This window comes from Bombina bombina, chromosome 5 (assembly GCF_027579735.1).
Source record: "Bombina bombina isolate aBomBom1 chromosome 5, aBomBom1.pri, whole genome shotgun sequence".
In the NCBI taxonomy this organism is placed as follows: domain Eukaryota; kingdom Metazoa; phylum Chordata; class Amphibia; order Anura; family Bombinatoridae; genus Bombina; species Bombina bombina.
The window spans coordinates 1,049,155,299-1,049,167,413 of NC_069503.1; the positions used below are offsets into that span (position 1 = coordinate 1,049,155,299).

General features: G+C 39.5%; 1 protein-coding gene across 4 annotated transcripts in view; it reads right to left on the bottom strand.

Annotated features, from left to right (window-relative positions):
- SAMD12 (sterile alpha motif domain containing 12) overlaps positions 1-12,115 on the bottom strand; it is a 959,986-nt gene that overhangs the window by 589,112 nt on the left and 358,759 nt on the right. For 2 of the 4 annotated variants that reach the window (XM_053715308.1, XM_053715309.1), the window contains one exon: positions 4,178-4,288. The exons of the other annotated variants lie outside the window; for them this stretch is intronic. In XM_053715308.1, the coding sequence (XP_053571283.1) occupies positions 4,178-4,288 (111 nt within the window). The remainder of the gene's footprint in view (positions 1-4,177; positions 4,289-12,115) is intronic. 4 annotated transcript variants of the gene reach the window in all.

Below are 12,115 nucleotides of genomic sequence, written 5' to 3' on the forward strand. Positions count from 1 at the left end.
TCAATATGCATCAAAATATACAACTATATATAGAGAAGGAAAAAAAAAACGAAGAGAAAGAGGATAAGAAAAAAAAAAAAAAAAAAAGGAGAAGGAAGAAGAAGAAGAGAACTCAAAGACTCAGTGGAACTCCTAACAACATCCGGCTCATATGTTTATTATCACTTATCTTCCTTATGTGGGATATCTGAGAGAGCAAGAGTAAGAGAAAAGTAGGGAGAAGCGGGGTAGGGGGTGCAGGATCGACATGGGAAAGGGGTAAGTTAAAGTAGTGTAGGACTCCCGGGCTCCTCCCGCCTCCCCCCCCCACGGTCATTGCAGCTTATGGGTCCTGTCTCACTAATAAATCTCAACGAAGACTAAGTAGCTAAGTTACTATTAAGTGTCCAATAAAACCAGACTCTCTCAAACTGGGTTTGAGTATCTAATATTTTCGAAGCTGCCTCATACATACGATACGTCAGGTTCAATTTATTCCTCACCTCCTCCCATGCTGGGGCCCTAATTTTCCAGTATCTTGCAATACACATTCTAGTGACCGTACACGCTATCTTGATGAATGTATTTATCTGTTTGTTGTATTGTGGTAACGGTTCATGTAGTAGAGCCTGCATCGGTTTTAATAATATTTGTTCCTCCAAGATCACCCCTAGGAGGGAGGACAACCGAGCCCAAATAGGCTGCATTATGGGGCAGTCCCACCACATGTGGAGATATGAGCCTACCTCTCCACATCCTCTATAACAGAGTCTGTTGTTTGTGTTGGTCATATGATATGTTCTAGTCGGGGTCAGATACCATCTATAGATGGTCTTAATGGTATTTTCTCTGAAGTCAGCACTAAGGAGGCCCGCGCATGCCGACTGTAGAATCTCATCCCACTCTTTTTTAAGTTTATGTATGTTTAAATCTTTTTCCCAACTTAAGATTATTGAGGGTTTTGTGGAGTTATTTTGGGATTGAATCTCCACATACAGTTTAGATATCATCTTTTTAGGTCTGTGAGCTAAGTTCATTAGAGACTCTGTAAGTGAAAAGGTATGGGTCCCAGCTAATCTAATATAGTGTTGAATAGCGGAATTGACTTGGAGATATTGAAACCACAGCAACTTTTGAGGTGTTATTTGGGTTTGGATTTGTATGAATGTCTTAGGCTTACCCCCTTGCAACCAGTCTGCGACCCTGTAAAGTCCCTTATTTGCCCATTTATCCACCATCATTTGGGTGTCAGAAGTGAGGAGATATCTGATTGGGCGCATGGTCGATTGAGTGGGAGACAGTCCGAGTTGTTTACTTACTAGGGACCATAGGTGTGTGGTGTGGTCGTTGATATGTGAGCGATATCTAATTTGTGATATTTCTGTCGGTTGTTTGCACCACAATATATCGTCCGTGTGAGTGGAACCCCTTAGGTCTGCTTCTAGCTTGGGCCAGAGGACTAGTTTTTCCTTTCCTCCCACGAGCAATGTCTGAGCAAATCTCGCCGCTTTGTAATAGTCAACTAAGTTAGGAGCCCCTATTCCTCCTAGACCCTTGTGTTTTGTTATGAGTGAGGATGAGATCCTAGCCATTTTCTTCCCTCTAATAAATGTCAAGATTTCCCCCTGCATTATTTTCAAGTCTGAGATCGGGACCTCAATGGGGAGTGTCCTGAATAAATATAGTAGTCGGGGCAGAATCGTCATTTTTACAGATGCAAGCCTACCCATCCATGAAAATGGGTGCAGCCTCCACCCAGTCAGGTCTCTCCTGATGTTTTTATATATGGCTTCATAATTATGTTTGTATAATTGATTGACTAGTGGGGTTAAGTAGATCCCCAAGTACTTAAGGGAGTGTGCAGGCCACTTCATATCAAAGTTGGCTTCAATTAGTTTTTTTGTGTGTGATGGTAGTCCTAGTGATAATGCCTCACATTTGTCATGGTTAATTTTGTATCCTGAGATTTGGGAAAATTCTTCTAAGATTTTGTAGAGATTGGGTAGGGAGATTAGTGGTCTAGTCAGTGTGAGCAAGATGTCGTCTGCAAATAGTGTTAGTTTATATTCCTGGTCCCCTATCGTTACCCCCGAGATATCCAGTGTCTGTCTAATTTTGGCTGCCAGTGGCTCTATGCACAAAGCAAAAATAAGGGGTGACAGGGGGCAACCCTGTCTTGTACCATTTAGGATAGGGAAAGATTTCGATTTATAACCTGATATGGATACCTGAGCTGTTGGTGTAGAATAGATCTTTCTCATAGCGGTAACAAAAGATCCCTGAAATCCCATCCGATGTAGAACTGCCATCATGAATTTCCAATCTATTCTATCAAATGCCTTCTCTGCGTCCAACGAGAGAAGCAGAGAAGGCATCTTGGTTTTTCCCACATATTCTATGATATTGATTAATCTACGAACATTATCTGGTGCTTCCCTGCCTGTAACAAATCCCACCTGGTCCAAGTGTATCAATTTTGGTAAGATAAGTTTAAGGCGATTAGCTAATATTTTAGTAAGGATCTTCAGATCTTGATTAATAAGTGAGATGGGGCGGTAACTAGAACAGAGTTTGTGATTTTTCCCTGGTTTTGGTATCACCACTATCCTTGCCTGCAAAAGGTCTTCTGGAATATCATGTCCCTCTAGAACACAGTTACAAAAGTCTGTAAGATGGGGTACCAGTATTCCCCTGAATGCTTTATAGTACTCACTAGCAAACCCATCCGGGCCTGCCGCTTTCCCTGACTTAAGGTCTTTGATGACACCGAGAACTTCTATATTAGTTATGGGGGCATTCAAGCTCTCTAGATCTTCCTGTGAAAGGGAGTCTAGTTTGGTTTCCTCTAAAAATTTCTCGCTTTGAAAAGCTACCTGTTGTGAGTGTATTACTTTGTTTCCATCATACAGTTTCCCGTAGAAATCTGCGAAGGCGTTCACTATTTGTTGTGGGTGAGAAACTAAGGTGCCACATGGAAGCATAATAGATAGTACCGAGGATGCCTTGCATCTCTCCCTGAGTTTGTGAGCCAGAAATCTGTCCGGTTTGTTTGCGTATATATAGTATTGTGTGTTAAGTCTCTGGATCGCTCTCATTGAGTGGTCATTTAGAAGTTTGGCTAGGTGTGTTCGTTTGGATTCTAGCATGGGTAGTAATTCTTGCCTGCCAGTTAGTCTATGTCGAGTCTCCAGGTCTTGTATTTCGTTATGTAGTTGTGAAAGTAGGGTCTTAGTTTGTTTGTTGCGTATTGCTTTTTCCCTAATGAGTAGCCCTCTTAGGTATGTTTTGTGTGCTGCCCATGGGGAAATGGGGTTTGCTGTGGACCCTTTGTTAATATCCCAAAATTCTGTAAGTGACGTATGAAGTCTCTCCCCTATCTGGGGATCCTTGCTAAGTAGTGGGTTGTAGGTCCATGTTCGTGTTCTCAAGGTATCAACCAGACCTTCTAGGTGTAAAGTGAGGACAGAGTGATCTGACCAGACACAGGGATGGATCTTAGAATTACCATATAGGGGTTGCAATATTTGGCTTGTATATATGTAATCTATTCTCGTGTATTGTTTGTGAGCTGAAGAATAAAAGGTCGTGTCTGATGTTTGGCCATATAGTGTGGTCCAAGAATCTATGAGTGAGTGTGGGGTCAAATGTTCCTTAATGGCATTAACTATTCTATTGTGTCTAAGCTGTTTGGGAGATAGCTTGGTACCCTTCTCAGTATGGTTAATCATTGTTATATTGAAGTCTCCCGCTACTATTAATTTGTGTTGGGACCAGTTGGTAAGTAAATCAGAGATATTCTGAAAAAACGTGTGCTGGTTTTCATTTGGTGCATAGATATTGCATAGTACCACTTCCGCGTCTTGAAGACGTCCTTTGACTATCAAATATCTGCCCTCTTTGTCTGCTATGGTGGATTCATGGTCAAAAAGTAAGCTAGAGTGGATCAATATCGAAACTCCCCTTTTTTTTGAATCTGTAGTCGCGTGGTAGTGTTGTGTAAAATGTTTGGCCCAATATTTTGGGATAATAGCTTGTGTGAAGTGGGTTTCTTGGAGAAATATAATATTTGCTCCCAAGTGTTGGTATTGATTCATCGCAGTGCGCCTTTTGAGATTCGTATTTAACCCTCGAACGTTATGGGATATCAACTGAATTTGTGGTATCATGGGGGTGTTGTGTTAAAGGTGTGTGACATTACCAGACCATCTATGAGCTGCTGTAGTTTCTCTGTGGTTGCTTGATTCTCCTCGTCAAGAGGGGGAGTGTGGTTGTTTCTTTGCGCAGGGGGGTGGAGGTAAGCCCCAGAGCCCTTGGGAGGTGAAGAAGAAAAAGTTAGAGCAAAAGAATAGTACAAACGAAAAAAGAAATAAAAAAATAGACAATAACATAAAAATAACACAAACTTATGCCCGTCTCGCGGGTCCTTTACCAGCATAGAATCTAGCGTTCCCATGCTAATGAGAGGGTTGCCTGCATATTAATATATCTAGCTTTGACAAGTCAGCATAATATAAACTTTTTTTTTAAAACTCTGTATAACAATAAACATTACAACAACACATTTGTTCAGTCCTTATCAGGGGTAGCTTTCCCTTATGTAGTCCTTTTGCACCATCAGCAAAAAGTCAACACATCAAGAGATTATTTTCTCCCGTATTCCCAGGTAATCTTTGTATGAAGACCTCTTGAGTTTAGAGGTGTAATTCTGTCGTAAAGGACTTCCATTAGTCCTGGCGGTGAAGTTTTGGAAATCTTATTTCTTTGTACCTTTTCGGGTCACTTTTGTCCATTTGGTTTGTCTGGAGGGGCCTGCTAGTTTTGATGAGTGGTCTTCTGTGGGGATGAGGGGGGACTCTAGTCCCAGGAGCTTACAAGTTTGGTCGATTTCTTCGGGATCATGTATGGTAATGGTTTTATTGTCTTTCAAGATATACAAAGCAAAGGGGAATCCCCATTTATACTTAACTTGATGTTTTCTCAGAAGAGAGGTAAGCGGTCTCAGTGAGCTTCTTCTTTGAAGTGTTCGGATGCTGAGGTCCTGAAAAAATTGTATTACTGTCCCCTGAAATTTGAACGTTGGCTTGTTTCTGGAAGCTTGAAGAATCTTTTCTTTATCTTGGAAAAACGACATCTTGATTATGATGTCTCTGGGTGGTGCCTCTCCCTTGGGCTTTGCTTTTAATGCCCTGTGTGCCCTCTCTATATCATATTCTGAATCCTCTGATTCTCCGGTTATATTGTGAAATAGCTGTTGCAAATATGTCGGTAGATCTGAGCTGGATACAGATTCTGGGACTCCCTTCAGTCTAATATTGTTTCTGCGAGATCTGTTTTCTAGATCATCAACCTTGTCCTGCAGATCTGCAATGGATTGTTGTTGTGCTTGAATGGTTTGAGAGGACGCTGCTAATTCTTCTGTAATAGTGTCAGTTTGCTCTTCCAGGGTATCTATTCTGCCTCCTAGATCAGCTAGGTCAGATCGTATATCTGTGAGACTAGAAGTTACAGCATTATGCATAGTGTCCATTTTTTCCCATAACTTTTCAAAGTTAATAGCGAAATCTTGCTTAGAGATTAAATTTTTGAGGTCTGCTTTTGTCACCGGATGTTTGTCTGCGTCTGCAATGGAGGGTGCAGACCCAGTTTCTGAATCTCCTGTGTCCTCCATTGTTAGTGATTCTAAATTCTTGGATTGTTTAGAGGATTTAAAAAAGGAGCTCACAGTTGTAGATTTGTGTAACTTTTCTCCTCTAGGTGGTCTCCTAGCTGTCATAATAGCCAAGATAGAGGAGAGGGGGAAGAGAAGACCCACCCAGGGGTAGCTAATTCCCAGGTTCAGAGTCCCCAATACAAATTGGTGTGCGTAAGGGATGGATGGTATAAGTAGATGAGAGGGTAAGACAGCTTAATTCAATTATACCTTCACAGTTATATGAGTTAACTAAATCTGCTGCACCTATTGTGTATCTGAGTTGTTTCTCCCCTCTGTATGTCTTTTATCTGTTTCAGCTCCGTTTCACTGCAGAGTAATTGCGCCTTTTCCAGGCCTCCATCAGCTATAATGGTTGATGTAGTTTAGCGACTTTACCCAGGGTATTTAGTGTCAGCCTCTCTTCCTTCCTTTATATATCTTTTTGTCTATCAGTAGCCTTTATGATCGGAGTGTCCCCTTCCCCACTTAGATGTCAGTTGTGCCCCCTCGCTTCCTCCAATGTTATAATGTCGGCTCCATATGTTTCTGCATGGAATCACAAGACCCTGCACTCACTTCACCTGTCTAGCTGCTTCATGTAGTTATCTTTCCGCTCCCCAGGCTTTTCAATAATGTGTGGTATGTCTCGCTCTTCACCCGCTCTGCCCCATTATATCCGTCCGCTTTCGCGGCCTACCTGATAGTCCCGCTAGGATCGAGGGAGAGCGGCTCCAGGGTCTTTCCTACGCTCAGTGCGCCTTACAAGTGTAGCGCGTTATGGTTTTCGGCTCTTCTAGATGTGAGTCGCTGGGTAAGATTGCGGGTTATGAAGCTTCTCCGATGAGAGAGATGAGTTGGGCTACAAGAGTCTGCGCCTTCTTCCCAGCATCTTGTTTTGGCGCGAATATCTTCACTGGGGTATGAAGCTGTATACAGCGTTCCTGAGTTGTGCAAGTCTCACATATTTCTCCTGTGTCAGTTCAGACACTCTTGCAGCTGTAATCTTGAAGTTTTGGCTTGCAATATATTATTATTATACCGGCTTTTTAATGTTTGCAGTACAGAGCTTGGGAATTAAGCAGCCATCACCAAGCTCAGTCAGGCTCCGCCCCCCAAAACATTTCTTTTTAAAGGGACACTGAACCCAAACTTTTTCTTTTGTGGTTCAGATAGAGCATGCAATTTTAAGCAACTTTCTAATTTACTTCTATTATCAATTTTTATTCGTTCTCTTGCTATCTTTATTTGAAAAAGAAGGCATCTAAAGCTAAGGAGCCAGCAATTTGTTGGTTCTGCATGGAATCACAAGACCCTGCACTCACTTCACCTGTCTAGCTGCTTCATGTAGTTATCTTTCCGCTCCCCAGGCTTTTCAATAATGTGTGGTATGTCTCGCTCTTCACCCGCTCTGCCCCATTATATCCGTCCGCTTGGGAACAGAGCTTGGGAATTAAGCAGCCATCACCAAGCTCAGTCAGGCTCCGCCCCCCAAAACATTTCTTTTTAAAGGGACACTGAACCCAAACTTTTTCTTTTGTGGTTCAGATAGAGCATGCAATTTTAAGCAACTTTCTAATTTACTTCTATTATCAATTTTTATTCGTTCTCTTGCTATCTTTATTTGAAAAAGAAGGCATCTAAAGCTAAGGAGCCAGCAATTTGTTGGTTCAGACCATGGACAGCACTTGTTTATTGGTGCTGTCCAATTAGCAAGGACAACCCAGGTTGTTCACCAAAAATGGGCCGGCATCTAAACTTACATTCTTGCTGTCAAATAAACATACCAAGAGAATAAAGAAAATTTGATAATAGGAGTAAATTAGAAAGTTGCTTAAAATTGCATGCTCTATCTGAATCACAAAATAAAAATTTTAGGTTCAGTGTCCCTTTAAGTTTTCTTTATAAACAGTTCTACAAAACTAGTGTAGATAAAGAAAAATACCTCCAAATTAATGAATTATGCTGTCCTGATTTTAGGAATACCACATATATTCCAAGTAATTTATAGCAAATCTATATCAAATACTACAAAGATAGAATTATTGGTTTCAGGCTAACATTTGCTATGCTTAGACAGTAAGCTAAATAGTTGCCACCCAATTCAAAACTGCTACACAAAAGTATATGTTTGTAGAATTTAGAAACCCCAGGGTATTTACCTAGACATATTTGTACACTATATGTTTAACCCTTTATTCCTTTATTTTCAAGGGCAGAAAATAAAATTTAGGGGAATTAAAAAAACTAACTTTATTCAAATAAAATATTAATATACTTTATTAAAATAAATGTAATGCATTTTTTTTAAGTGTTCACTGGGAGAGAAGAAGAGAGGCCAAGGGGTCCTTTTTGATGTGTCCTTTCTGTCACATGACCACGGGGCACTTTTTTTTGCATCACTGGACTGCCTCGCTCTTGAAGCATCCAGTGATTTCCTAGTAAGCTTTATACCAGCATGCATTGCAGCATGCTAGAATCTAGGCTCAATTTCCGTATACAATCAATGTGACTAGCTGTATTTTTGGTTTGTATACACTGTAACAACCATATTTGTACTGTTGCTGGATGCCTGCATCTGAGGCTATCCAGCAACATCATGAAATGGAGGCTTCCTGATCACTGACAGGCATGTGATCACAAGAACCCCATGTCCCTGTGATCACTGTGATGTCATCCATTATGCTATTTCTGCAATGCCTAAATGCAAAATAGAGTGGCTTAACTATTGTAGACAAGACCGGCCTTTTCTGCTGGTTCTCGCTATTTACATAGCTTTACTCTAAACAATACTGCAGGATTGAAATTTTCAGTACAAGCAAAAGCAGCTATTCCAAATAACTAAATAAAGCCAAAGAAACTATTTGTAAACAATTTAAAGACCGCTGATCCATAACTTGTCCGCCTGCTCTGAGGCCGTGGACAGAAATCAACCTGATCGAATACGATCGGGTTGATTGACACCCCAGCTAGCGGCTGATTGGCCGCAAATCTGCAGGGGGCGGCATTGCACCAGCAGTTCACAAGAACTGCTGGTGCAATGATAAATGCCGACAGCGTATGCTGTCAGCATTTATCGATGTGCAGCAGATATGATACACTACATTGTATCATGTCCGCTCGCACTATGATAAATATACCCCTAAGTCTGAACATCAAAGGACTAGATTTTTTTTCTGACAAATTTCAGTCATGTCTATTTCCACTCCCCCTGTATCATGTGACAGCCATCAGCCAATTACAAATAATTCTGTGAGTTCTTGCACATGCTCAGTAGGTGCTAGCGATTTAAAAAGTGTAAGTATAAAAAGACTGTGCACATTTAGTTAATGGAAGTAAAATGGAAAGTTGTTTAAAATTGCCTGCACTATCTGAATAATGAAAGTTTGACTTGAGTGTCCCTTTAAGGAGAGAAAATCATATAGAACAATGTCCTTTTAAAACTCAGAACATGTTTATTATAACTAGGTATATAAAAGTAAAGTTGTACTATTAAACTGGAACCAATTTGTTTGTGAATGTTTATAAAAAATTATAATAAAAATGAAATATAATCTTAGTAAACGTTTACATCTAAATGCAACACTGTAAAGGAAGACTAAAATGCGGATTTTATTTAGTCACAGGGTTTTAGTATAAACTAAAAATGTTTACTTAACTTTATTATTTACCTTGAAAAGTCTAAGTCACATAAAATCATTGACCAGCATACTTTTAAACTAATAATACGATAAATGACACAACAAATTAAAAACATGCTTTACCCATAATTATAATTTAATTTCATATACTGTATCCTATATGAAAGGGAGCAAAACACAAATGTGTAGGAGAGCTGCCATCTCAGTGAAGAAAGAACAACTGTCTAAAATAAAAAGACACTTGACCAACAGACATATGAAAATCTATATATGGTTTGGTTTCCTGATTCCAGATCTCACCCCAGGCAGACTATCATCTGTGGTTGGGCTCTTTTTGAGGTCACTGAGCTCAGCTCCATTAGTCTCAATGTGCAAAGGAAACAACCTCCAAAACTGCTATCATGATCCAAGGACATTAGTCAAACACCTTATAGAAGCACAATTTATATATTTAAGTTTCCGGAACACAGCTTTCAGGAGAAAAAAATACTAAGAGATGCTCTATCTGAATTAGGGTGGATACAAAATCAATTATGTTTTTTTTAAAATCTGATTTTTTTTTATTTAAAAATCAGATTAATTTTGATTTAACTCAGATTTTCTTTTATTTAAATGGGATTTGTTAAAATAAAACACTTTTTGAGGAAAAATCTATCTAAATATATTCTATTTAAGATACATTATAATCCAAAGATTATTCATCCTGAAATATAGATTAGTTTTTAATTATATAGCAAGATGCTGCATATTCATGGCTGTAATATTTTGTTTTGTAAATTAATTCCATTAATCCATTCACAATGTAATGCTCTCCCGAAGGTTTCTGTCAGATTATTTTGGTCAATTTTTCTATCTTGAAGATATCACATATTACTGGTTTTGTAGTTCTCAAAACTGTGAATCAGATTTCATATTGACTTATTTTATCAGATTTGCTTCATTCTCTGAATCCTTTGTTGAAGGAGAGCACTGCTCTACTGGGGCCTAGCTGAATACATTGGGTGAGACAGTGACAAGCAGCTACCTCACAGTAGTGCTTTGCTTCTGAGCCTAACTATGCAGGCTTTTCAACAATGGATACCAAGAGAACAAAACAAATTAGATAAGACAACTCAATTGGAAAATTATTAAAAATTGCATGTTCTTTCTGAAATATGAAAGTTTAATTTGACTTTAATTTCCCTTTAATGCCATTGCTCCCCTGCGAATCTATGTACACAGAATAAACCCATACTACGTTTCAAGAAGCTCACTCAAATAGAAGATTGTTTGGAGTGGAATAGATCTGCACAAGGACCTAAGTGTGAGGAGGGAGGCACAAGCATTAAAAATGAAAAAAAAAATGCTATTGTTTTAGTTAAATTAAACTATTTAAATTATTGTTAATAAATAAAGTTGATCAAATATGAATGATTAACCAATTAAACTGGAGATAGTTCACCTCCAAATAATTTCATTAATTTCAATGATCTATCTTTGCATATCAAATGATATATAACCAGATCAGTAATGGTCTGATATAACTAAAAAAAATAATCAGAAAATGTATTATTTTAAAAATGAAAACCATGATTTAAATCTTTTTATATCAGTCTTACTGACTAGTGATTTAAATCATGATTTAAATCAAATCCACCCTGATCTGAATCGTCCAAAGTAAAATAGATTCCCCAGTAGAAGTCCTTACGTAGAAGAGTATAGTTATGCCACCAAGCACTACCTTATACATATTTAAATTTAGTTCATAATAATACAAACACATAGGGAGCGTAAATACAGCCAAGTGATGCTTTCTCAAAGATTGTTTAGGGGAGTTCCCAGCAGGCTTACAAAAACCCTCCGCTAACCAAGGCGTATACACTTCACTTGTTTTACTACACTTACATAACACAATGGCCTCTAGTTATCAAGCTCCGTAAGGAGCTTGATGGCCTTTATTTCTGGCGAGTCTTCAGACTCGCCAGAAACCGCAGTTATGAAGCAGCGGTCACAAAGACCACTGCTCCATAACCCTGTCAGCCTGCTCTGAGCAGGCGGACAGTCATCGCCGGAAATCAACCCGATCGAATACGATCGGGTTGACACCCCCCTGCTGGCGGCCTATTGGCCGCTAGTCTGCAGGGGGCGGCGTTGCACCAGCAGCTCTTGTGAGAGGTCTGGCGGACCTGATCCGCAGTGTCGATCAGGTCCGCCAGACCTTAATAACTAGAGGCCTAAGTGTATCAAAGTTACTTGGCAATAAGATATACATAAATGTTGCTAAGACTGACATTAAAATAAAAACAACTATTGTCTATTTTTTCAATCTTGTTACACGTATCTCTGTGGCAGTCTGTAAATATTGCAGAGAGGAGGTAGACAAGTCAATATTAAAGGGACAGTCTACTCCAAAATTTGTATTGTTTAAAAAGATAGATACTCCCTTTATTACACATTCACCAGTTTTTTACAGCCAACATGGTTATATTAATATACTTTTTTACCCCTGTGCTTACCTTGTATCTAAGCCTCGGAAGACTGCCTCTCTGTCTCAGTGCTTTTGACAGGTTTGCATTTTAACCAATCAGTGCTGATACGATCGGGATGATTGACACCTGCTGCTAGCGGCCAATTGGCCGTGAATGTGCAGGGGTGGTATTGCACAAGTACTTCACAAGAAATGCTTGTGCAATGTTAAATGCTGACAGTGTATGCTGTCAGCATTTAGCAATGTCGGGCGGACATGATTACATTGAATTATGTCCGCCCGGCCTATTATAAATTCACCCCATAGTGTGAACACACATTGTAGCCATGTTTCTCTACA